This window comes from Staurois parvus, unplaced genomic scaffold, assembly GCF_062004578.1.
Source record: "Staurois parvus isolate SC_StPar_1 unplaced genomic scaffold, SC_StPar_1.0 ptg000105l, whole genome shotgun sequence".
Lineage (NCBI taxonomy): Eukaryota > Metazoa > Chordata > Amphibia > Anura > Ranidae > Staurois > Staurois parvus.
This window is the reverse complement of record NW_028317901.1, coordinates 6,655,295-6,682,877: the sequence shown is the minus strand read 5'-3', so window position 1 is coordinate 6,682,877 and position 27,583 is coordinate 6,655,295. Positions and strand designations below refer to the sequence as shown.

At 42.0% G+C, this 27,583-nt stretch overlaps 1 protein-coding gene and 1 long non-coding RNA gene across 2 annotated transcripts; one reads left to right on the top strand and one right to left on the bottom strand.

Moving 5' to 3' along the window:
• Position 1: 1 nt before the first annotated feature.
• Positions 2-27,583, bottom strand: IDH3A (isocitrate dehydrogenase (NAD(+)) 3 catalytic subunit alpha). The gene is made up of 11 exons (XM_089671457.1): positions 27,493-27,583; positions 17,688-17,747; positions 17,517-17,600; positions 14,793-14,907; positions 14,530-14,717; positions 8,425-8,558; positions 8,057-8,159; positions 7,873-7,937; positions 3,686-3,770; positions 1,888-2,040; positions 2-971 (listed from the first exon to the last, which is right to left on the bottom strand). The coding sequence occupies exons 1-11, from the start codon at positions 27,517-27,519 to the stop codon at positions 888-890; spliced, it is 1,098 nt and encodes a 365-aa protein (XP_089527583.1). The 5' UTR covers positions 27,520-27,583; the 3' UTR covers positions 2-887.
• On the top strand, positions 22,980-24,272 carry LOC149467646 (uncharacterized). Its single transcript, XR_016311908.1, has 2 exons — positions 22,980-23,886; positions 23,993-24,272. It is a non-coding gene; the product is annotated as an uncharacterized LOC149467646 (long non-coding RNA).

The window sequence follows — 27,583 nt, the reverse complement described above, 5'->3', positions numbered from 1 at the left end:
CTCTTTGGAACACCCTGCACATTTAATGAATATACTTATAAAACCAAGTGGCAAAAGAAAACTGAGCCATTCACTGAAGTACAAGGCAGATTCACTCACAGGTATACAATAAATAGAGCTTTCAAAATGAAAAGATTAATTAAGGCAAGACATGACAAGACATTCATAGAGCTGGGCTGAGATTTGGACTGTGCTTTCTTATCACAGAACAATGTGCTGAAGCACCCCCTGCTGGTGGATTTGGTAACGGAACAGGTCAGCCAAACCACAATTTGGGAATATGAGAGTTAATTTCATGTTTTACTATACTCTGGTGAACCAGCAGCTATGACATCAGAAAAAAAGTCAGAATTAGAGCCTTGTTATCGAGACACATCTTATGAACGGAGTGTTTGGTTTAAATGAATGGACCATTTACCTAAAGATATAATTAAAAGAAGCAATGATACAGCAGTAATACATGATATTTTGTTGATATATTATACAAAATGTGTCATTTACATGAAGCTAAGTGTTTTACTAAATTCTGCTTTGAAAAGCCCAGTCCACAGCTTGTCCCCTGAAGAGCATATTGACCAGAAAGGCAATGACAGGACAAAAAACAGGTAAGCAGTTACAGTGTTACAGGAGAAGGCTGATATGTAGGCAGACTCTCTCCTGTTCCTATGTGACTTTCTGATTGGCCTGCAAGGTCCACTTTGGATGTAGCATGTTGTCTCTGTAGTAGAGTGGCATCCAGCACATTGCCCTGCATAGTCGTATACCATATCTCGTCTGAGGGGAAAAAAAAAAAAAAAAAACTCTGATCAATGAAGTCGGAATCAGCATTATATGATGTGCGTGTGATGTCAGCTGGCTGCACTGGTGGCTGAAACCAGCAAAGTAAATTATTCGCTGTCCTGTATCCTCTGACAGATCTCATCTGTAAACTCTGAACACTTGGAGTTTCCACCCAAATCTTTAGTTAAAGTCTGTAACAAAAAAAACAGTAAAAAGGAAAAACAGTTTAATTTGTATGAATTAGGGAAGAGACAATTAACTAAAGAATAAGTTCACCCCCCCCCCCCCAAAAAATATATTTTAATTAATTAAATAATAATACATAATGCACTTTTTTGTAGGTTAAAAAAAATGTGAATTTACTAGTTTTTTTGGAAAGCATTGCACCTGTGATCAGCAGATCGCTGGTGTAATCTCAGGCTCCTGCAGGTGTAGCTGTCTGCCTGTACCTCCGATACAGGTAGGCAGTTACTGAATGACAGGAAGCTCAATGGCATACGAGAGCACTCACCAGTGTTCTCGCAGCTCATTGAGAACTACAAGTCATTACATGTCAATGCTGACGGCAAACATTCACAGAACTCTGGGAATGAATGACGTGGCCGCGTAGGTGGAGCCCTGCACGGCCATGCTGTTTTCAAATTCAGACAGCTGGTGCAGTGAGAAAATACCTGGCCCGCTGTCATGGTCTGGGGAGAAGCTACAGCAGTGGGAACATGTAACATGTTCCCAAAGGTGAGCTTCTCCTTTACAGCAGTTCATTAAATAAATGTCTAAAGACTCATTTACACCAGCCTACTGGTCTGAGTTGCCTAACGCAGTTCCAATGCAATGAAAAGACAAAAAGCCTGGGTTTGCCTGGGGTCTGTTTGCACAAACATGCTGCATTGGTGTGCGTTGCAGTGAAATGATGCAGGCATACATACCCAGCTCACTGCAACACATGGTATCGTGTTGCAATGGCTGCTGTGCAAAGAATGAAGTGAAAGCAAGTTCAAATACAGTTGAGGAGGAAAACAGCAAGCACTGCAATGTGCTGTACGGACACAATGCACGCCTATAAGAGCACCTGCTGGTGTGAACACGCCCTAAAAACACAGCACTTACCTTTCTAGATTTAATAGTGTCAAAGCATGCAGTCTCTATCTTGCGTGCATGGTCCTGCAGCCCCATGTGCCGGAGCATCATGACTGCACTCAGAAGTAAAGCAGTAGGATTAGCCAAGTCTTTCCCTGCTATATCTGGTGCAGTGCCATGAACCTAAAACAGGACCATAAGAAAAGTAAAATTAGCCTACTAATCCTCAAGGATAGATCTTTGTGAATTTTACCTGTAACTGATTAAAGGAGCAGTTACAGATAGTAGGCAACTATTAGGGTCTACAGGAAACCTACCCAGACCCGTATTTGTTTTTTGATTCCTACCACCCACTGGAACACAACTGCAGGTTATTAGGACAGAATGTCTAAAGTCAAAGTACACAGACATCTCAGGAGTGCCTTGAAAATTTGTGGCTACCCAGAGTGGGCTTTCATTAAAACATCCACAAGACCAAGCAAAAAATCTGGACTACTGAATAGAGGGAAAAGCAGAACACATGAATAATATTGTCATCCTACAAGAAGCTGGGGTGTCAGAAAACGTCAGGAGGATCATCTAATGAATATTGTATACTTGTCTTTCAAGTCCAGCAATACACAGACAAATATTCTTACAAGCAAAGTAACTTTGTATATGCAGTGCAGTGTACTGAAGAATACAAAGACAACACTGGGGAAACAAAACAACCTCTCAACAAACAAATGGCCCAATATAGGAGGGCAAATTTACAGGCCATGACTACAACTTAAGGAAATGAAACATTCTTTTGAGGCGAAGTGCACATTTTGGATTGGTTTGCAAGAGGTATGAAAGAGATCATCTACACCAAAATGGAACAACCCTCCCTGACAGGGTGGGGGCCTTCATCACCATCTTCCTTCCACACATAACATCGCTGCTTCTGTGATCTGAAAATTAAGGAACTAACACCTATGAGGGCTTCTTGATACCAACTATGGGGTTATGTAAGTAGCACAGGATGGCACTTCAACTTTCACATCTCCCATCCCTTTCTTGGACAATCAACATTTAAACATTCCATGGCGATTGGATTAAAGTATCCTAATGAGTAAATATAAATGCTGCTGAAATGAAGAAGTGGACTGGTAAGTCAAGAAACATTTTCAACATTACAGAAGTTCAGTTGAATGTGATTAATACTAAATATACATAAATCGGGTATTATTTTTATTTGGTGAAGTTTTAGGTTTCAATTCATGCCATTGCTTAGGTTCTTTCCTATTGGCCAACCTTTACCATCTACAGCTTGGCACAAGTTCACGGTTGTAATGAGAGCTACAGGCAAAGCTTCTAAAGCTAAATTTCTTAAAAGAGAAAAATTGTTTTCTTGAGGATGAAAAGGCCTTTTTTCACTTCTATTTATAGGTGTTAATAACACCTCTCTTCTCTAAGGAACATGAATTTGAATTGATGCAAACATGTCAGCATGCATTACAGTGCACACTGCACTGCACTTCAACATGTGTTGCAACTTGCATTACAATGTGCATTGATATGCATTTCCCTTGATTTAGGTGGAAACACGTGCATTAAAACAAAGCCTAAAACCCGCTTATGCGCACTTTTGAGGAGCTAAATCTCTTATTTGTTAGGCACCATAAAAGAAAATAAAGCTAAAGTGCCATTCCTATTTTTAATAATAAAAAAAATCCAAAATAAACAAATCCCTAACACATCCCTTTGTTTGGAGACTTTTTAAAATTTTCTTTGTGACTATGTAGGAAACAACTGATGTTTTCTCAAGTATCTTATAACTGAAAAACAGAAAAAAAATTGTACTTACCGACTCAAAAATCGCTACCCCATTAGCACCAATATTTCCACTTGGAGTTACTCCCAACCCTCCAATCAGACCAGCACATAAATCACTTAAAAAAAATAAAATAAACAAACGTTAGACAGGAACTTCATCTTTCCCTACAAATTTGAGAATCAAGTTTACCCAACAGGTAAGGTGAAAGCTGACTGGCTGATTTACCCACATGGCTAGTTATATCCATCAGGGAACTTACATTATCAACATGTGTCCAACTGACAACTAAGTAGTCTCAACAGGGAGAGTGAGGCTATCTGGTTGAACTCAATGGACATGCCACAACAGATGTACAGGGCAAGGAAACCCGCTGCTGTGGTATCACTACAGGATTTGAGTCATCAATAAGATGTTAGAATGATTGGCAATTTCTCTCCTATAATTTGATAACAATTCACACCTTCAACCATGTAACGTGGCTGTTTAGTCCCAGACGTCGTGGCACCATGGTGAAAGGATTACTTAAATAGAATAGGTGATTTCACAAACTTCTAACCTCCAACCATATTCTTGGACAATCGGCATCTCTCTCGACAAATTCAATGTTGAACGGATTGAGCCGAATATTCATGTGGCTACAAGTGCTTGGGTATGGTTCCCGACACTCCTTAGAACTGAGAAAGCCACCCGGATGAGTGGTGAAAGGTCTTCAATGTTATAGAAAATGTCCAGGTAAATACAACTTACTACTACTAGCCTACCATGACTTGCATAATTTGAACCTTCAGACAGCAGCACTTACTGCAAAACAAACATATCTACATTGTGCAGGTGGAATGTTTCTCTTTTCTTGTTTTCCTAAGAATTTGTTCAAAATAAATTTTTGGGTACTCAGGGTCTTGAGATTCGCCTGCCTGGCCAGTTTTATAGGCTGCAGAAAACATCTCTAGTGTCCAAATCTCCTTGCACAATAGGTAAGTTTGTTTACAAGAGAAGTTCACATAAAATTAAATAAAAGTAAAATAATAATAATAATTGCACTTTTTTGGCAGGTAATAAAATGTGCATTTATTATTTTTTTTCTAAGGAGCCTGCAAATCATTGCACCCACGATCAGCAGAGCGTGGGTGCAATGCCAGGTTCCTGCAGACTCTCAGCCAGCTGTCTGCCCATATGTTGGTTACTGAGTTACTGAACTGCAGGAAAATCAATTAACTACAAGAACGCTCATCAGCACCCTTGCAGTGCATTGAGAACCACAAGCCGTCTGCAATAGAAAACAGTAGTTGTAGTTCATTCATTCACAGATTTCTGAATGAACAGGACAGTTCACAGAACTGAATGAATGATGCAGCTGTGTGTGTTTTCAAACTGTGACAGTGGGTGTTGGGAAAGGATCCCCTGCCCGCTGTCACGAGGCTGGGGGGGGGGCTCAGGGGAGTGTAACATATAACAAGTTCAGAAAGGTGAACTGAGCCTTTAAGCTCGTACAATTCTAAACACATCCATGAAGAACAAGCACATTTATGGACAATTCACAGGTTTATTTACTAAAGCTGGTTCACTCAGAATCTGGTGCACCTGTGCATGGTAGCCAATCAGCTTCTAACCTCATTTTTCCAATTAAACTTTAGCAATAAAACCTGGAAGCTGATTGGTTTCTATGCAGAAGTGCACGGGATTCTGAGTGAATCAGCTTTAGTAAATAAACCCCACAGTGTGGGGGGGCCACCATTTTTCCACACTGCAAAATGCAGGTCACCGCTAGGACAAACAGAAAACAATTGTTTTCAATGTGTCCTATTCACACTGAAACCTGGAGCTGCACTGCAGTGATCTGAGATGCACTAGACAGGATCGCATGTCACTACAGCAGCGCAGCACACTTTGCTACTGTACAACATCATGAATGAAGTACCACCTTTGGGCACCTCAAATAAAAGTTTATTTGAAAAAAAGGGAGCTGTGTGATGTGCTGAATCAAGCACCACACTGCCCCCCCCCTGCCGCCGACTCAAAGCTGCTGGACAGTAAACTGCTGTGGTTTACTGTGCGGCTACTGTCCATTTATGTGTGAACCGGCCCTTAACCATTTTAGTCTTCATAAGAGTAGATTCCTTACCCAAAACATCAGCCGTTTACTTTAAGTGAATAGCCATGGGTAGAAATATTTAAGTCACCATTGTAGAATTGTTGAAGGTGCAAGCCCTTGGGCTGTCATCCTCATTCTTGCGTTATTAAAAGTGCAACCCTTTGGGGGAAGGTTAGATATCTCAGATTTTTAAGCTGCCCACAGATGGATCGAAATTTTCACAGCTCAGCAGGGACTAGCCAAATTTCAACCCATCTATGGTTGTTCCTGCTTCACAGAAGTGGATCACAAAATCGACTTCTGTCGAACAGGGCTGTTGTACAATTTTCCTGATCAGCCAGTTACAGCCACTGATCAGTGTATTCTAATGGAGGAGTCCATACTGTCAGGATACAATGACACGGTGGGAAGGATTCCTCCATCCATCTCTCATGTGCAGATGGGGAATCTGTGGTTTTTTTTTTAGATCTACCCGCTGGCTGATTGAAGAAAAAAAAAAAAAAGGGGGGGGGGCATCTAAAGCCAGCCTTAATGCTGTGTCTGTCCACAATTGAGAGAATTCCTTTCTTCCAATCCAAACAGCACTAATCTAGGATATTTACATTACTTCCTGTGTTAATGGTACAAAAAGTGAGGCAATATCCTCCTAATGTGGACAGTTAGCAAAAACTGACAGGACCTGTAACACTTTTAGACTCCATCAAAAATAGAGGCGGCTTCTTAAAATGGAATGCCAAGAAAGTCGTTTTGAAGTTTTAACGGTACAGCCTAGTTATTTCCAGTGCTAGGTATACATCTGGAGGGCTGCTGAGGATGCTTAAAAAAAAAAAATCTTTGTTTTATTCATGCTGGATTTATAGTAAGCTCTGATCTTTCAGCTGCTGCTCATATAATCGGTGTGTCGTTAACTCCTCGCCTCATCCATTCAAAAAACATCTTGCATTCTTTTCATGCTGTGGCTGGTCAAGGGGAGATTGTGATGTTCATGAACCCCTCCCTTCATCCATTTTCAGAATAGCTTGTATTCCATGAATAGGATATAAGACATTTTCTGAATGGACGAGATGAAGAATAAGCGACCCGGAACAACATCAGTGCTGAGCTGTGCCGCACTATTATCTGTGCGACTGTCACTGTGTCAAAACCCTTAATAAAACTTTATTTAAAAAAAAAAAAAAAAAAGTACTGTGAGTGGACGGCTATTGGTTAAAAACAACAAAGTATCACAGTTCAAAATTCAAGGTGTGTTTATCGTCATTAGGAAAACCTCTGTCACAAATGTATAAATGTACTTTGCAGAACTCTGTCCACTATACCAAATTTTGCCCACATATTTTGACAACACAGTAGGTCCCAGGTTCAAACAAATCTATTTTTAATTGTATTTTATTAGTACATATAGTCATAAGATGACAGTTGCCTGATCTAGCCACTTTTGTGGTGATCTCATGTCTACAACCTCCAACATTGGCAGCTGTCTGGATGAAATAATAATTGGGCAGATCTGAAAAAAAAAAAAAAATCTGTCTCTTTCATCCACCCTCCCCCATTCAGAGAATGTGTAGCATTTTGTGAAAACAACAAAAGGAATAAATGGATGAGAGGGCAGCCATCAGAACTCCTTCAATGTTAAGCCCAAGGCAGTTAACCCTTGTAGTCTCAGAAGTTCAGTGCTGTGAAGATGACCCAGCTTCAAGGAAAATACATTTTCTATAGTAAAGAGCCGTCATCAGGGCATGGGATCCACTTAATTACAGGTAAGTTACATGATTGAAACTCCACCCCCCACCCAAATAAACCACGACTTTAAAGAAGCTAATTTGTAGTAGAAGTATGAAGCATGCACCTATACTTTGCAATATCCTTGGGAGAGCTAAAAACTATAGAACTCAATTAAGCAGACTGTCCTGCAGCTCTCATTTGGTTGCTTTGGTCGGCCATCGTAGTGATGGACCAAAAACGAGACAAGGGTGGGGGGGGGGGGGGGGGGGGGCTGGGTGTACTTGGCTGCTTGCATAATCTAGTTCTCCAGAACACTCATGAAGATACGGATATATTGATTAATGTGCAGGTAGCCTTGTTTGTGATTGTACGTCTGGACAACAATTTGTGTACTAAAACTAACCTTAAGATATCACCATACAAGTTTGGCATAACAAGTACATCAAACTCCGTAGGGTCCTGAACCATCTGCGAATTTAGAAAGAAAGTCTAATTAGAAAAAAGAAATAGAGGAATAGAACAGCGCCTGGGCATTACAGTGGTTAAATATATATATGGATTTTATAGAATAGAATGTTTTATCTTACATTGAGGCACACTGTGTCCAAGTACATTTCATTAAATTTTATGTCCTTGTAGTTCTCTGCAACTTCTCTGCACTTCTTCAGAAAAAGTCCATCAGACATTCTCCTGGGAAGCAAGCATAAAAAGAGTGAGCAAATGGTACATAAGCATAATTGCTTCAGCCTCTTCTACTCTTATCCCTCAAATAAAAATGGAGTTCACATATTCTTCAGAACATTTCATAGGCCAATTATGGAGGTCACAGCGAACTTCCTGTACAAATGTCAGATTTATAAAAACAGAAAATAGAGGGTAAAAGCAAAAGATGATATTTCAGTTATTTCAAAAATGCAGAATTAGACAGGCTAATCCACTCTGTACGAGAACTCACATGATATTGGCTTTGTGCACTGCAGTCACTGTGCTTCTTTGGTTACTCCTCGCATACTCAAAAGCAAATTCTGCAATCCTGTGGCTGGCTTGCTCTGTAATCAGTTTAATGCTTTGCACTACTCCATCCACAATCTGTAATGCATAAACACAACAAACTTTAGTTAACTCACATTTACCTTAATGTAACTTTCTGCAGGTCTTTATGAAAACTATAAAAACATATTTTATCTATGGCTGATGTGTAATCACGATCGGTGGCGAGTTCATGCGTGTTCCAAGAGGAGGAGTTTGAACCCACCTGAGACATCCCCCCAGGAAACTGTCAAAGCTAACAGCCAATCAAAGATGGCAGAAATTTCACGTTCTGTAGCCACATATTATATATATATATATATATATATATATATATATATATATATATATATATATATATATATGCTCCTTGAAGCAGCTGCAGGGCGGGAAATGCCTTCACCACCAACGATTGGCTGTTGTCTTTGACAGCTTCCTTGTGGTCAGGAACACTCCTGAGCTCATCCCTAATCATGATGGCTGAATAACCATTTTGGTTTTAAAACAGAGCTGCAGTAGCTGTTCTCAACCACATCATTATTATAAAATGGTGTTTGGTTCCAGTGACTGTTGTAAGTTCTGGTTGGGTTTAATGCCACTCCCCATGTTAGGCTCAGGAACTGCTTCAGACAGTGGTGGCATCCTGGCATGAAACAAAACTCACCCAGCTCTACCTAGCAACAACAGATCATATATTGCATGATAATAACAATAGATCACTATCACTACTAGCACTATTACAAAAGACTATAATTTGGACACTGAGTACTTTTAGTTTATTTAGGCACGTTAGTGGTTAAAATGATGCTCAAGTCATGATTTATTGGTGGATTGCATAGGACAGCACTGTGATAGATATATTTACTATCACTACTGAGTTATCTGTTAATGCAAAAGTCCATAAGGCTATCGAATCATGTCCCCTCAACATTTAATCGAGTGCCCCATGAAGAGTGTGGTGAAACAAATCTCTACTGAGACAACAAAATAAGCTTTATTAAGAAAAAAAAAAAAAAAAAGTGAACGGATTGTTCCATCCAAACAATTGAGATGGATCGAGGAATCCTCCCTGCTGGAGACATTGTATGTTGATAGTGAGGACTGCAGCCGCTGAGAGAGGAAACATTTCCAACAAGCTCTATCAACTCCTGTTGAGTGGGAATGGCCACACATAGATCGAGCAGCCATCAGCAAAAATAAATAAAATGGGGGTTGTTAACAGGTAAAGAAAGATAAAGGGGGTGGGATGGGGTTCAGGGAGGGGGATAAACCAGGTGCATTCTGTTAGGTAACAAAAGTATCTTACCAGAACTGTCTAAATAAGGTAGACCCGTTAATGCATTCCAGGTTGGAGGTTGAGCCACAAATCCTGTATTATTCCAGACTGGGACAGTCCAGCAAATCCTGATAGGCCAACAAATAGAAAAATGCAGTCCATGGATTGCACGTATGCTGAAATGTTTCCTCCCGGTAATAGTGGGAAGGCAGCAAGGTCCTCCATCTGCTGAATTTCATTTACTCTGGCGAACCATAATAACGGGGGATGCCACACTGTGGGTATTGCAAGCCCATGCAGAGTTAGGATGGTTAACAGGGAGGATTTGTAATGCGTCAGTGGAATATGGTTAATACGAAGCCGGTAACTCATTGTAACCCATAGGGTGATGGCCTAGGTCGACCAATGTGAGTTGGTGCACCAGCTTTTGTGCTTACCCAAAATGGGTGAACTTTCAGACAACACCACATGACATACAGAAGGGTGCCTGAATAAGAACAGTATCTCCAGCAGAGGATGGACAACTGTGGGTTTATCTTAAGGAAAACCATCCAGTATCCTAAACCATCATGAAAGGATCCTAAAGCTCTCTCTATTTGAGCTGGGGTGAAAAACATTTGTATCGCTTTCTCCCCTTTATGGATAGAAGGCAGAATTTAGCCTACTGGAAGTGTAAGGAGCTTATACAGTGCCTTGAAAAAGTATTCCTACCCCTTGAAATTTTCCACATTTTGTCACGTTACAACCAAAAACAGAAATTTATTTTATTGGGATTTTATGTGATAGATCAACTCAAAGTGGCACATAATTGTGCAGTGGAAGGAAAATGATAAATGGTTTTCAAATTTTTTTTATAAATAAATATCTGAAAAGTGTGGCATGCATTTGTATTCAGCCCCCTTTAATCTGATACACCTAACTAAAATCTAGTGGAACCATTTGCCTTCAGAAGTCACCTAATTAGTAAAGTGTCCACCTGTGTGTAATTTAATCTCAGTATAAATACAGCCGGTCTGTGAAGCCCTCAGAGGTTTGTTAGAGAACATTAGTGAACAAACAGCATCATAAAGGCCAAGGAACAAACCAGACAGGTCAGGGATAAAGTTGTGGATAAGTTTAAAGCAGGGTTAGGTTATAAAAAAATATCCCAAGCTTTGAACATCTCACAGAGCACTTTTCAATCCATCATTCGAAAATTGAACGTGTATGGCACAACTGCAAACCTACCCAGACATGACTGCCCACCAAAACTGACAGGCCAGGAAAGGAGAGCAATAATCAGAGAAGCAGCCAAGAGGCCCATGTTAACTCTGGGGGAGCTGCAGAGATCCACAGCAAAGGTGGGAGCATCTGTCCACAGGACAACTATTAGTAGTGCACTCCACAAATCTGGTCTTTATGGAAGATTGGCAAAAAAAAAGCCATTGTTAGAATAAAAGCCAAAAGAAGCCCAGTTTTAAGTTTGTAAGAAGCCATGTGGGGGACACAGCAAACGTGGAAGAAGGTGCTCTGGTCAGATGGGACCAAAATTGAACTTTTTGGCCTAAAAGCAAAACGCTATGTGTGGCAGAAAACTAAAACTGCACATCACCCTGAACACACCATCCCCACTGTGAAACATGGTGGTGGCAGCATCATGTTGTGGAGATTCTTTTCTTCAGCAGACATACCCAAAAAGACTTGCAGTGAAAAGTGGTTCTACAAAGTATTGACTCAGGGGGGCTGAATACAAATGCATGCCACACTTTTCAGTTATTCATTTGTAAAAAATGTGAAAAACCATTTATCATTTTCCTTACACTTCACAATTATGTGCCACTTTTTGTTGGTCTGTCACATAAAATTCCAATAAAATACATTTGCGTTTTTGGTTGTGACATGACAAAATGTGGAAAATTTCAAGGGGTATGAATACTTTTTCAAGGCACTGTATATCTGAGATAAGTAAGGGATATTTGTCTCTTCTTGGCAAAGGTCCTCGAATGGACTAGTGGGTCTGGAGAGCCAGACTTGGTCCAAAGTAGCCCTTCAGAAATGGTATAATTGGTAAGAGGACCATGCGTCAATAGGCAGTCGAGAAGATGTGATAGCCAGCGTGATAGGGTTAGAAAATGCATAAGGATGAACCTGCTCACTTGCATGAGACGATTAAGGAGTGCATTGGCAGTGCTTGCAGTGAATTCTGGCTCTCCCAATAGTGAGGGTTTTGGTGCTATCCCAGGTAATGGGAAAGTTGAGGAAATAAAAGCATGGCTCAGACCGTCAGATGCATTTTAAGAGATTTCGAATGACAGGATGGAAGCCAAGGAAGACATGACAAGCAACTGGGGAGCATTGCTGTTAGATAGATGTGAAGCTCGGTTACATTGGATTGTGTCTAGTAAACTTTTTCCTCCGTCTCGCATTGGGAAAGAGATGTGGGCATGTGGTAATATGTCTCCCCGTGTGAAACACAGAAGAAGGAAAAGCAAGTTGGTGAAGAACATCTGGGGGATATAGGCAGTGTGAATCAGATATAGCACCTGAATGATAATTTTAAATGCACTACTCCTCATGAACCACAATCGATTGCTTGACTCCCATCTCTGTAAATCTGAGATCTTGGTTAGAAAGGCTCAAAAAAATTAGCCTTGTACAACTTAGCGGGGTCAAGTGTGAATATGATACCCAGGTATTTAAAGAAAGAACAGGCCCACCGAACAGGGAAGGACTGGTAAAACTGATCTTATAACTAGACAGGTTAGTTGCACTTACTGAGTGACCAACTAAGTTTACTGGTGAGGTATCACTGGACCTTGTTGGTGGTGAGTGGGTCTGTGGCAGTTCAACTCATGGAGGAATAAAATACAAAAATCCCCCTGCGCTCCACAGAACCTAGTGAGTAAGCTGCTATCACCTATTCTTTTATACCGCAAGATGTGTGAAATCAAATCATATAAGTGGTGAAGCGCTCAACTTATAATTATCACGTGAATACTCAAATCATATTAATACAAAATAATTGTAAATAATTATAAACTAGTGCAATATCTTCATACACATAACAACTATATCCCTGGTGATATAGTGAAAACTTATATCTTTTAAACTGTGCAGAAAGTGAAAAAATACAATAATTAAATAAATAAATAGTGATACCACGCTGTGAAATTACTGGCAAAAGTGTTCAAAATAATGTCACTCCATGCTGCAAATAGTGCTTTTCGTGTAAATCTTGACGTGACTCCCCTCAATAGCAGAAATGCCCCCTCACCTTCCACATTCGACCCTTGCGGGTCACAGAGCCTTTTTGTATATATCTCTTTCTCTTTGATGTTCTCCACTGCCTCCACCGACCATAATCCACCTCCAGGCAGTAAGTACCTCTCCAATTACTCCCCTCATGCACCGAACTTTGTCAGGTAAACCTCTCCTCCACTGCCACCTCCGACCAAATTCCTCCTCCAGGCAGTAAATATCATCCAATACCCCTCACACAATGGACTCAGGCTCAGAGTGATTCATGTAAAACGATAAAACAGACCTCCATAGTGTAACATCGCTTTATTAGACTGATCCAATATAGTAAAATATTGCACTCACATGTCCCCACGATATTACAGGCAGTTTCCCATATGCTATGGGTGTATACAGGAGTCCCAAGATGGCGTCCGAACCCGGAACCGGAAGTACGTCACCGCTACGTCGACGCGTTGCGCCACTGTCACGTGGCTTCTTCAGGATCAGATCCTGAAGAAGCCACGTGACAGTGGCGCAACGCGTCGACGTAGCGGTGACGTACTTCCGGTTCCGGGTTCGGACGCCATCTTGGGACTCCTGTATACACCCATAGCATATGGGAAACTGCCTGTAATATCGTGGGGACATGTGAGTGCAATATTTTACTATATTGGATCAGTCTAATAAAGCGATGTTACACTATGGAGGTCTGTTTTATCGTTTTACATGAATCACTCTGAGCCTGAGTCCATTGTGTGAGGGGTATTGGATGATATTTACTGCCTGGAGGAGGAATTTGGTCGGAGGTGGCAGTGGAGGAGAGGTTTACCTGACAAAGTTCGGTGCATGAGGGGAGTAATTGGAGAGGTACTTACTGCCTGGAGGTGGATTATGGTCGGTGGAGGCAGTGGAGAACATCAAAGAGAAAGAGATATATACAAAAAGGCTCTGTGACCCGCAAGGGTCGAATGTGGAAGGTGAGGGGGCATTTCTGCTATTGAGGGGAGTCACGTCAAGATTTACACGAAAAGCACTATTTGCAGCATGGAGTGACATTATTTTGAACACTTTTGCCAGTAATTTCACAGCGTGGTATCACTATTTATTTATTTAATTATTGTATTTTTTCACTTTCTGCACAGTTTAAAAGATATAAGTTTTCACTATATCACCAGGGATATAGTTGTTATGTGTATGAAGATATTGCACTAGTTTATAATTATTTACAATTATTTTGTATTAATATGATTTGAGTATTCACGTGATAATTATAAGTTGAGCGCTTCACCACTTATATGATTTGATTTCAACTCATGGAGGGCCCCCCTCAAGCATGTGAAGATTGTGGAGGTGAGTGAGGAGTAATACATATTAATAGAATGTTTTAAAACTCCAGCCAGTTGGAGAACAATGATCATTTTTATTAGTGCATGACATAAAACAAAGTCAACGCATTTTGAGAGATCATTGCATTATATAAAGTAGTGATAGCAAAAAGGTATAAATAGCATAATGAATGGTGCCAAACTGACATACCACGTGTTCAATGCCACTGTATTCTCCCTCAGTGTTTTCCCGAATGGTAACCAGGTCCACATCAGTGTAAGGAGTCTTATAACCCTCAATGGAGACGCAGGGGCGGACATTAGCATAAAGATCAAAAGTTTTTCTAAGTAACAGGTTCATGGACGGATGTCCAGCAGCAATTGGAGTCTTCAAAGGACCTGAAAAAACATACATGAAATGTCACACACTGTACATAAATTGTACCAGAGACAGGAGAATAAGAAAAGGGTTACCTTTAAGACCCATTTTGTTTTTATCCATAGATTCTTTGGCTTCAGGGGGGATCATCCATTTGCCACCAGGGCCTTTAATGGCTGTAACATTTCTCTCTTCCCACTGAATGGGTGCCTGTAGCAAGAGGAAGTTCAGTAGTAATTATATTTATAGTCTTTGTTTACTACAAATATATAAAACATACATTCATTATGCATTTCAAGCTTTGCAAAAACTTTTTAATTTTACGTGACAAACTTTTGTTCAGGGTTGTTCATGGATGATCCACTTGAACTGTTTAAAATTTTCTGCATTATAGGTTATTTATTAAATTTTAATTGCGCATACAGTCCTATCTTTTCATGCTCAATATGTTAAGCTAAAATATTAAATAAATTAGTCCAAAAGAAAATCTTCCCTCTTATAACAAATACTCTACCTATATATAAAACAACACGACTTTCCCCATATAATTATATACGTGAACTAACACAAAATCATAAAGTCCAGTGTCTCAGTAATCAGAAACAAATCATAAAAGTCCAGTGTCTCGATAATCAAAAATGGTAGAAAAAAAAGATATATTTTCTTGCAGTGTTGATTGTGTTCAATGATTTTTGTGAAAAACCTCAAGAGAGAGCTCTCTCTTATGATTAAGTCCCGGATGTGACGAAACGCGTCAAGAGGAAGTGACGTCATACGCAAGGAGCAGGAACCGGAAGTGTTACAGCGGCCATCTTTGTTGGGGAATCGCTGGATACCTCGTGTGTGAACTGCCTGGGAAACTGTGGGAACTGCCTGGTAATCCCCACAAAGTGGGGTTTTGTTTGTGGACTTTATGATTTTGTGTTAGTTCACGTTTATAATTATATGGGGAAAGTCGTGTTGTTTTATATATAGGTAGAGTATTTGTTATAAGAGGGAAGATTTTCTTTTGGACTAATTTATTTGATTTGAAGCTTTCAGGGGTTGAAAGTTTTTTCCAATTTGGAATTAGTGTAGGTTTAAGGGTTTTTTGATTTGGTATTATATTCACACTGTATTTATAAGCTAAAATATTGCTACCTTTGCACTAAAATTAATTTAAGTGGATCTTTTTTCCAAAAATTTTGCATTTCATAAATGGCTGTGCAAATAGAGTCACAGAAACAAAAAATTGCAGCAGCTACAAAAAAAAAAAAAATATTCATTATAGAATGTGGTTTATTGTGAGTTACCGGTATGATGTCCTGCTAACAAGTAATACAAACTGCAGGCATATTACAGTATGTGACTGGTTGATTGGGTTGAAAGGACAGAGACTAGGACTTTATATTACTTTTTTTTTTTTTAAAGCCAATATTGTGTGTGAATTTTTATCTGCTTTTATTAGGACTTGATACAATAGGATGAAAGGACAAATGCGAGTTGAAGTTTCATGAATATTCATGAATATTTTTACCAAAAGCCTTCTGAACTGTATACTGTATATAAATTGACTTGCACTACCACTGGGCAGGAAGACTTATTTCTTTTGTACATAGAACTCCTTTTGCTTTGGCCTAATCGGAAATGATAAAATGTTATTCAAACAATCATATTCACAGTGAATAGTGCAATGCAGGAGGAGAAAATTAAAAAAAAGCCAAGCAGTGGCGTGGTATGCTAATTGTACTGCTACATCCTTGACGATGCAGTGGGACACTAACATTATGACGTCAACGTTGCTTTCTGCATCAATAAATTGAATGCAGTGCTCCATGACATAGTGACATCCTGCACCCACAGTATGGTCTCAATTCTTGCTGGATATCAGTCAACCCAGAAGACTATGGACTACTTGTTCCAGAGTTGTGTTACTACGGGGAACAGCAATGGAGGGGTGGTAAGGGGAATATAACAGCTAGAGTTGCTTATACATTTTAAGGCTGGAGGACCACCTTTATATAAGTATTAGCTCAGGGTTTGAATTTATAGGTCTATTCTACCCAATTAAAGCCAAATCTCTTGATACACTGTCTATTTAAAGCAATTCTGAAGGCTTAACTTTTTAAAAAAAAGAAAAAAAGAATAACAAACATGTTGTGTAATGGTTTTTCACACAGCAGCCCAGATCCTCCTCTTTTCAGGTTCCCCGCTGGTGCTCCTGGTACCTCCCTCCTGTGGGGTTCCCCCGCAGCAAGCAGCTTGCTATTAGGCATGCACAATCCCCAGCTGCTGGTCTGTGTATCCATTCACGCATGGAGCTGCGGCTTGTCCCCACCCCCTCTCTCTCTCCTCATTGGCCCACTGGCTGTTATTGACAACACAGCCAATGAGAAGAGGGAGTCCTGAGATAGCCGAGACTACAGTACACGTCACTAGATCGAGAGGGGACTTAGGTGAGTATTAGGGGAGACTGGGGGGATACTGCACAGAGAAGGTTTTATTCATAGAATGCATGAAGGTAAAAAACCTTGAGCCTTTACAACCACTTTAAGTGCGAGAAGTAGTTCAGCTGTAGTGGAATGCTACCCAAAAAAACAAAGTGCATCCAATGCAATGAGACCAGAGCCTAAAGTAGAGGGTCAACGGTAGCTACCACTTTTCATTCTGCAATCAATGAAGCACCTTCATACCTGCGACTTTCATGTTGTCAAAATAAAACCCCAAGGAGTCAGAAAGCAGTCAAGTCTATAAGCTGCTTATGGAGACAGATGTCAAGGTAAGACTTGCAAAACATGAATTCCAATACCCTTTTAGTTTAGTAGTGTTTTATTACTAACTTTGGCTGCCTCAAAAATCTTCATGACGGCAGAGGAAATCTCACGCCCGATCCCATCTCCTGGTATTAGAGTGACCGTCTGCATCTGAAGATGAGAAATGTAAAGAGAAACATAAGAACAGATCTATGTACAAGTGTTTACAACACATTTGTCAGTGCAATGTGCGCCTACCTGGCTGGAAAAGGCTCTGGCTCCATTTTGGTTACCAACTGCTCCAGCCAAGCGACAGATCTGTTCAAATGATCAAAACACAAAGTTAGCCATTACAAAAGCATGGTATATAGTTCAGGAGTGAGCTCATTGCATGCCTGATATCATATTTATCAATCAATTACTCAACACACATACATCAGATGGAACTAAAAATAGTAAGAATAAAAAGCTGCAGAGTTGTACAATTCTGGGAGAATCTTTCATTCTATCTAATAACATATACTGAGATGTAGAAGAAACCTTCCGATGTTGACCATTTTTGGAAAATGCTGGCTGCCTGGCTGTCATTAAAGTCAGAACTCCTAAGCCCTGTGTAATTTCAAAACTGTTTTTAGTTTTGGGCTGAGTATGAAAGCTGAAGTCTGTATCAGGATTGGACCCAATGTGGAGATTCCCCCCTTCTCAGCCACAGGAAGGGGGAAATCTCTCCAACAAAAAATATAAACGGCAATAAAAACACCTTTTTCCTTCAGGTAAAGAACACTAACCCCCACCCCCAGGTCATTTTTTTTCTTATATACCCCCTCTACCTTTTTCCTTGTGGCATCCACAAAAACATACTTACAAACCAAGCAAATCCAGTATTATTCTCCAGTGATCTGTTGCTGCATGCAGTGTCCCATGCCACCATTGTCCTCTCTGATGTCATTGGGAGCCGCTGTGTCTGCCTGGTTCTTGCAGCTGGCTCCTTGATAATGCACACTCATAATTTCATCAAGGTGCCGACACCAAGAACCAGCAGAGAGACAGCCAAAATGTGATCCCTGTTTGGCCAGCTTAAGCGGAGGTTTCCCTCACTTAGGAGGGATTTCCTGTCACTTTCCATTCTGGCTATGGGACAAAAAATGAAGGGAAATCCCATGATGGGACACAGATGGCTAAAAAGCTGACAGGAATTCTAGAATGCCTCCCCTCCCCACCTTATTCAAGATGGAAAAAAGTTTTTTTTTTTTTCGTTTAACTTTAATAACTTAAGCTCCAGAAGATATTCCCCGCCTTCGTGACCAGGCTATTTTTTGCTATTTGCCACTGCATTACCTTAACTGGCAATTGTGTCGTCATGCAATGTGGTTCCCAAATGAAGTTTAAATCATTTTTTTTCTACACAAATAGAGCTTTCTTTTGGTGGTATTTGATCACAACTTTGTTTTTTTTACCATTATATAAACGAAAAACAAAAACAATAGTTTACTTTCTGCTATAAAACATAGCCAATAAAAAAAAAAAAAATCAAATTCCTTTATAAATTTTGGACAAAATGTATTTGGTAGAAAAAAAAATCCCAGTAAGTGTATACTAATTGGTTTGTGCGAACGTTATAGCATCTACAAATGCTGGTATATATACTGTAATTTTTCTTTTTATACTAGTAATGGTGGCTTATAGTGGGACTGTGATAGTGCAGCGTGCAATCTGCCATCACAAGTGACACTAATACAGTGATCAGTGCTAATCTTATACATTATCACATTGTTATAACATTTAGGGGCAAACACAGGATTAACTGTGTGCCTAATATTGTTTATTGCAGGGTGTGACAAATCCCAGGCACCATGTCGCCCTGGTGACTACAAATTGCATTCTGGTGCCTGGGCTTTGTCAGTTCCCCGACAGGGGACGGTTGCCAGGCAGAGGCAAGATCACACTGCTGTAGAAGGAGAGGGATGGAGTCAGAGGCATAGCACGGCGGTACTGACATCATCTTCTCACGGTGCTTCTCTCTCGGTGTGTAAGGAGGAGGAGGAAGCGGGTGAAATACTGGGGCAGTTGAGAGGGGAAGAACATCTGCCGATACCCCGCTGTACACCAGACATAGGGGCCTCCCCAGGAGACTGTGGATGTGAAGGTAATGAGGAGTGGGGAGGAGCTCAGGACAGTAATTGAGGGGCTCAGGACAGATGAAGGGGGGAAATCAGGACAGTTAAGAGGGGGGCTCAGGAAAGTAAAGGCAAGACTGAGAACAGGAATGGTGGGATCGAGGTCAGTATTGGGGGGAGCTCAGGACAGTAATGGTGGGGCTGAGACCAGTAATGGGTGTGGGGGTGGGGAATTTGTGAAAATTGCTGAAAGGGTAATCAGCATAATAATGAGGAGTTCCCCCTATAACAGACTTTTATTGTCATTCTTTCCTGCCAGCTTATAATCCTGATGTAATGGTGTTACATTGAGGTTATTGGCTGGCCGCTCTGCTGTACATAAATTGGGCTTAGGGGGCGCAAATTACTTGCCTTGCCCCGAGTACTGACACCCCATGCTACGCAAAAAAAAAAAACTGGCTCCTTACTTTTTTAGCTGGCTGCTAGATTCAAAGCAGATTTGTCAAGCCCTGGTTTATTGTGTTTACTGTGTGCTGCTTTTACTAAGCAATGTGCTGGTTTTTACTCCCTGCTTTGCAGGTAGAAAAAAAAACGTCATGCTGCCACTGTCTGTAGAGAGCTCTGTGTTGTTTACCAGCACAGAGCTCTCTTCTGTCATTTGCTCAGCAGGTCCAGGACATAAATCATTGGCTGGGACTGATTATTATTATACAGGACTTATATAGAGCCAACAGTTTGCACAGCGCTTTACAATATAAAGGTAGAGAGTACAGCTACAATACAATCAAAACAAAAGGATTAAGAGGGCCCTGCTCATAACAGCTTACAATCTAATCGGGTGTGGCAATTGATACAAAAGGTTATAACTGTGGGGGATGAGCTGATGGAAGTGATAAATGTCTGTTCGGAGGCATGATAGGCTTCCCTGAAGAGATGAGTTTTCAGGGATTTTCTAAAGGCAGCCAGAGTAAGGTATAGGGCGGGTGTCGGCAACCCGCGGCTCCAGAGCCGCATGCGGCTCTTTTTCATCTTTGCTGCGGCTCCGGAGCACACTGCCCACCAGGTGACAGGCAATAGGGTTTCAGTGGTCGGCAAGCCGCGGATCGCAAGCCACATGCGGCTCTTCTGTGTGCCGGGCGCCCGCTCCCCTCCCTCCTCTCGGGCGGCCGCCTCAAAAGTCAGGACTCTTTTAATCCGGCCCGCGGAGCGTGGAACATTAGCTGTCAGGATGTAGGCGGGGCAGCCAGGATGTAGGCGGGGCAGCGTGACGAACTCCTCTCACAGTCCGCCCTGAAGACCGGAACACAGCGCGGGAACACAGCGAGAGGAACGCGCGGAGCAAAGGTAAGTGAATTGAGACAATATGGGGAATTAATTACTATGGGGGATGAATTACTATATGGGGGATGAATTACTATATGGGGGATGAATTACTATAGGGGGGATGAATTACTATAGGGGGGATGAATTACTATAGGGGGGATGAATTACTATGTGGGGGATGAATTACTATGTGGGGGATGAATTACTATGTGGGGGATGAATTACTATAGGGGGGATGAATTACTATAGGGGGGATGAATTACTATAGGGGGGATGAATTACTATAGGGGGGATGAATTACTATAGGGGGGATGAATTACTATAGGGGGGATGAATTACTATATGGGGGATGAAGCTAACTGCACGATCCTGTATATAGCATTAAGGTAAGAAACAATATATGCAGTGTCGGATTTGTTTTAAATGTTGCAATGGTTTTGCGGCTCCCAGTCTTTTTTTTCCCTTCGGAAACGGGTCCAAGTGGCTCTTTATGTCTTAAAAGTTGCAGACCCCTGGTATAGGGGATTGAGGTTGAGAGTTTCAGAGGATGGGAAAGGCTCTGGCAAAGGAGCGGAGTTACAATAGTCAAGGCGAGAGATAACATCAGAGAGAACGAGTAGCTTGGTGGTTTCATTCGGTAAAAAGGGACGAATTTTAGAGATGGTATAGAGGTGAAGTCTACAGAGATTGGATTTGGGGCTGAAAGGATAGGTCAGAATCTAGGATTACACCTAGCACCCTGGCTTGAGGAGAGGGACTGAAGGTTGTACTATTGATGTTGATGGAGAAGTCACGTAGGAGTGCACGAGGGGGAGGGAATATTACCAGCTCAGTTTTAGAGAGATTTAGTTTAACCGCTTGGCAACCGTGCTACAGCCGAAAGATGGCTACAGAGCGGTTGTCCAGTTCTGGGAGGGCGTCCATGGACAATCACAGCAGCCTTTTACCACATGATCAGCTGTGTCCAATGACACAGCAGATCACAAAGTAAATACAGTTGTCAGTTATTGGCAGCACTTTCCTCACGTTGTCACAGCATCAGGAAAGTACTGCTGATAACAGGCAAATGTGACAGAGGAGGTCTGCACTGATAATCAGGACACTGGTTATCAGTGCCAACCAGCAGTGCTGTCCATCAGTGCTACCTATCAGTGCAGCCTCATCAACGCACATTAGTGAGGGAGAAAAATGACTTGTTTGCAAAATTTTTAATAGAAACAAAGAAAACCTTTTTTTTGCTCATTTTTTGTTTATAGTGCAAAAAATAAAAACCCCAGTGGTGATTAAATAACACCAAAAGAAAACTATGTGTGAAAAAAATGATAAAAATGTCATATGGGTACAGTGTTGCATGACCGCGCAATTGTTGAAAATTGGCCTGGGCAGGAAGCGGGTGAAAGTGCCCGGTAGGCAAGTGGTTAAGGAAGCGGTGTGACATCCATGCTGATATGTCAGTTAGTAATGTGAGAGGAGACTGAAGGAGTTAGGCGAGGAGTAGAGAGATAAATTTGGGTGTCATCGGCATAGAGATGCTATTTGAAGTTATGGGAGGTTATCAGGTGACCAAGAGAGGAGGTATAGATGGAGAAGAGAAAGGGTCCAAGAATAGAGTCTTGGGGGATCCTTCCAGAAAAAAAGAAGTGGACAGGAGGAGACAGAGTTATATATAACAAAAATAGAGCAGAAACAAGCCACCTAAAATGACACGGATAGCTGGTGTCATTATCATATCTCCGACTCACTTGTATAAGTGTGGATCCATAAACCCAAAAAAATGCATACTAAACAAAATGGTAGTGTGACAAGAGCACCCCTACCTGAAAATAGAAGGTTACTAAATGATCCACGCAGAGTAATATGAATTCAAAAAATTCAGACAATACTTTATTTGATCACATAGATCATACAGAGGTTAAACATGAGCACGGTGAACATGTCAAACAAATAAAATCATGTTTAAAATACACTAGGCGTCTTCATTGTAGGGTCATTTTAGCAAGTAGGGCACCATGTATGGCAATGTAGGGTAATGGTGAGGTAATTCTCCTAGATTTCCATGGATTTCCAGCTTATATTGAAGTAAGCCATGTATACAGCAGATATATTCCCAATATACGTCAGGAACCTCCTGGTATGTAAGAGCTGGAACACAAATGATACACAATGTATGTATGAGAATATAGGAGTTAAATCACAGGTTCTGACGAAGTCTGCGGTGATTGGCGGACGAAACGCGTCAACGTATTGACGTCACTACGCTTGGCGTCTTCATAGGGTGTGGCGTCCACGAGGTGGGAAGGAACGGCGGTGTCACAGCTCCTTGCTAGGAAGGCACGAGGCCCTCTGAAAAACTACCATAAGGCTACTATTACAGCGGTCTGCAAACGGCAATCCCCTAGGGGAAAATATCTTCCACCGGTGGCAAGTTATTTAAGCTTTTAGCTGTCAAGATTTATAGAGCATATATGGAGTTTAGAAGGCATCTCATGTGGGCCTAATTTACCCTGTACACACGGGGAATGTTTTGAAATCCTCTTCTAGAGGATAATATATATATACATATATACACGCTATCCTATTTAGGCATTGTATGCTGTGACATAGCCATATCCTAATCAAACCGCTTCAATTCTCTCTGAGTAATTTTTGGAAACCTTCCATTGGGTATATAGACTCAGGTTCTCACGGCCTGCTACATACATAGTATATGTGTCTGGAATTTACGTACTGTGACTACCTGGCTTCCCACCCCCATATGCACCTTTGAACAAGCATCGAGGACCTGATCCTATTTCAAGTCGACGGGTGTCTTCTTGATCTTCATTGATGGTAATATACCCATATTGTGTCCCTTGTTTTCAGGGTTTACTTGATGCCTGTGATTTATATATTTATATTTATTTTTTTATATATATCCCCAGAATCATTTGGTACTGTGGACTTTGTTTCACTTGAGGTGGATACCCAGGAGGTCCCTATATTTGAGAAGCGGGTATGACAGTCTTACAACTGAGAAGGTAATTGAAGTGTCCATTTTTTGCTGGAGAGGGAGGTGTGGTGAGGCCTGGATGTGATTTAACTCCTATATTCTCATACATACATTGTGTATCATTTGTGTTCCAGCTCTTACATACCAGGAGGTTCCTGACGTATATTGGGAATATATCTGCTGTATACATGGCTTACTTCAATATAAGCTGGAAATCCATGGAAATCTAGGAGAATTACCTCACCATTACCCTACATTGCCATACATGGTGCCCTACTTGCTAAAATGACCCTACAATGAAGACGCCTAGTGCATTTTAAACATGATTTTATTTGTTTGACATGTTCACCGTGCTCATGTTTAACCTCCGTATGATCTATGTGATCAAATAAAGTATTGTCTGAATTTTTTGAATTCATATTACTCCGCGTGGATCATTTAGTAACCTTCTATTTTCAGGTAGGGGTGCTCTTGTCACACTACCATTTTGTTTAGAGTTATATATAACACTTAACGAGCTCTGATTGGCTTGTGCTGTAGCAAATGACAGCACAGCCGTGCACCCTCTACCTGGAAATTCTGGATCATGTACATGTACGAGATCCAGTGCAGCGGGCCTGCACAGTCAACATTTATGTACAGTGCTTGGTCCACAATTGGTTAACCACTTCCTGACCACCCTATAGCAGAAACACTGCTACAGGGCGGCACGGGTGCGCCAAATCACGTACATATAGGTGATTTCGCATTTCCAGTTAGGGGGTGCGCACCCTACCCGTGCCACCATTCGCGGCTTTCAATCACTGAGTCCCAGCCGGTGATTGCGGAGCATCTCCGATGGGGAGGAGAACTGTTTGTAAACAAAACATTTCTCCATGTCAGCTCGTGTGCACAGCACAGCCATGCAAAGCAGTGTGCTTAGTGAAGCACATGGACACAGACACAAGTAAAACAGCACACAGTTAACCCTTTGTTCGCGCCTCATGTTAACCCCTTGTTGCCCAGTGCCATTAGTACAGTGTCAATGTTTTGGGGTTTTTTTTAGCACTGATCACAGTATTGGTGTCACTGGGGATGTCAGTGACACCAAGTTAGTTCCCCCCAGTGTCAGAATGCCTGCCGCAGTCCCGCTATAAGCCGGTGATCGCCGCCATTACTAGTAAAAATGAAAAATCCCAGTATATATACCGCCATTTGTAAATGCTAAAACTTTCATGCAAACAAATTAATTTACATGTATTAGTATTTTTTTTTAGCAAAGACATGTAGCAGAATACATTTTAGCCTAAATTTATGACAAAATTTGATTTTTAAATTTTTTTTACAGACATGTTTAATAGCAAAAAGTCAAAAATATTTTTTTTTTCTCAAAACTGGTCTTTTTTTTCATAGCACAAAAAATTAAAAACGCAGTCGATAAAACACCATTGAAAGAAAGCTCAATATGTGGGAAAAAAAGGCCGTAAATGTCATTTGGGTGCAGTGTTGCATGACCGCGCAATTGTCAAAGTAACGCAGTGCCATAATGCAAAAAATGGCCTGGACAGGAATGGGGTTAAATCCTCAGGAGAGCAAGTGGTTAAAGGACAAGATCACCTTTTATACAAAAATAATAAATACACATCTTTTTCACAGGTAAAAAAAAAAAATGCATAATTTTTTTTACACTGAAGCCTGTAAGGCGTGCCAGGCTCCTGCAGACACTCCTCTGGTACAGGCAGACAGATACTGAATGGCAGGGAAAGCGTCAGGCAGATATTGAATGCCATTGCATGTCTCTACTTCATCAAGGAGCCTGTCTGGTCCCAGATTTCAAGTGCAGGACTTCAGAAATCTGCTTTCAAATATTTGGCAGGAACAGGTTCTATTCTGACATGTTTCAGGCCAAGCACTGCACCCCGCCTGCTGCAAAACATGACAGAACACAACCTGTTCCTGCTGGATATTTCAATGAAGGAAGAAGATTATTCTGCATCTCGGTGCATGCTTCTGGTACAACTGATTGCTCATACGGTCTAAAGATGGCCATTCACTATACAATCTCCTGTAGTGTTACCAAACAACGTAATATGAGGGCTATGGATGAGCTCAGATGCGTCTGGATATTAGTCTGAACCCGCCAGGGAGCGGTCACTGCACGCCGCCAATCTGAAGTGGCTGGTTCGGGAAGGAACCCGCTGGTTAGGGACAGTGCTGAGTACAAGGAAGGCGAGTAGGGACACAGTCCAGTCCAGAACCTTTCGAGGATTCCTCACAGTGATCCAGTACACAGCGATTGTACCGAATACTGCCTCCTCTCCTGCACAGGCCACCCCCCCTATACAATCTTCTTTGGATTCAAACCAAACACGAGGACAAGGGGTGAGCAGAGCTGTGTTCGGATACTGGTCTGATCCTGCCAAGCCACGGTCACTAAGGACCACCCATCATAGGTGACTAAGACATACCCCACCCCGCAGCCCTTGTATACACATGCAGGGCCATGGATGGTACCCCACCAGTCCCCCTGTATGGGGCCCAGGCAGTTGGGTGAATTGGATGTGGGCAGAGGGTGATGGGTGCGGTAGTGAGGCTATTGCTGGAACCGATCCCCTATATGGCTCTCTGCAGCAGCTGGAAGTTGGCTTCTCCTCCATTCCCTCCTGCTGGTTTTTAGCTGCTGCAGAAAGAGCCATACAGGGGATTGGTTCCAGTAATAGCCACCCCCTTACATTCCCACAACCCTCCCCTGTGCCCTATATGTGTCCCCCTGCTGCCCAGACCCCGTGTGCCCCCACCCCCACAGTGCTGCCCGCTTCCCTTCTCTCCTTACCACTAGCAGCTACAAGCTCACAACAGGATCCTTCAAGATGGAGAGTGGGGGGGGGGGGGGGGGATCACATTTACAAGCCCCTTCCTTTCGTGAATGAACACAATGAGTGATCGGTACTGATCACTTACTGTGTTCATTCATAACTGAATCATAGTATGGTTTTTTTGGGGGGGAGGGGGCCCTGTCAGATTGGCTGTATGGGACCCGTGGTTTCTAACAGCAGCCCTGTACACATGCCTTGTATTTGTGTAGCTGAACGCCACTTATGATTGGTGGTCCTCTGTGACACTTCAGGGGGGCTCTGACTAGAATCCGCACACCTGAGCTCACCCCTAACAAGGACCTAGCTGAACGACCCTTCAATCTGTGTCCAATCAGAATAGGTGTGACATATGCAATGCACAGATGCACACAAGCAGGATGTATAGTGTGGGATCATCCCAAATCTGACCTTCACTCAGGTCCCATATAAGTGAGGAATGCACTCTGTGTGCGGACGATAGGGGGCGCCCGACCACAGTCAGCCCCCACACAGTGCAGGCAATGCGGAGTGCACACAGCCCGGGCTGTCCATGTCCTCACAGAGGCGGCCAGCACCAGCTCGTAGGTGGTCACGTGTTCCTCCTGCCCCGATTCCACTCTGCACTACAGTAATTCACCGACACACCCCGATCCTGCTATACCAGGTGCCGAGCACGCTGCTGGTCACGGCGCCCGCCCTGGCTGCTGTATTCGTCTCTGCTCGGAAGTGACGCTTCCACAGCACAGGTCTAGCGTCTCCTGCACATCACTCAGCAGTGACCTCCCGGCCCCATCACTCACCAGTGACCTCCAGCCGCTGCCTGCCATGTTCTTGCGGGAATCTGCGAGGGGGCGGGGCTTCTCATGGACTCTACTAGAACCTGGAAGTCCC

Bases quoted from the DNA above. Each gene is read 5' to 3' on its own strand.
- IDH3A (XM_089671457.1), bottom strand. From the start codon at position 27,519: ATGGCAGGCAGCGGCTGGAGGTCACTG. The intron at 14,718-14,792 runs GTAACCCTTTTC...ATGTTTTTTCAG, and splicing joins AAACAAAATGGGTCTTAAAG to GTCCTTTGAAGACTCCAATT. The intron at 8,160-8,424 runs GTGAGTTCTCGT...CTTGCTTCCCAG, and splicing joins GTGCACAAAGCCAATATCAT to GAGAATGTCTGATGGACTTT.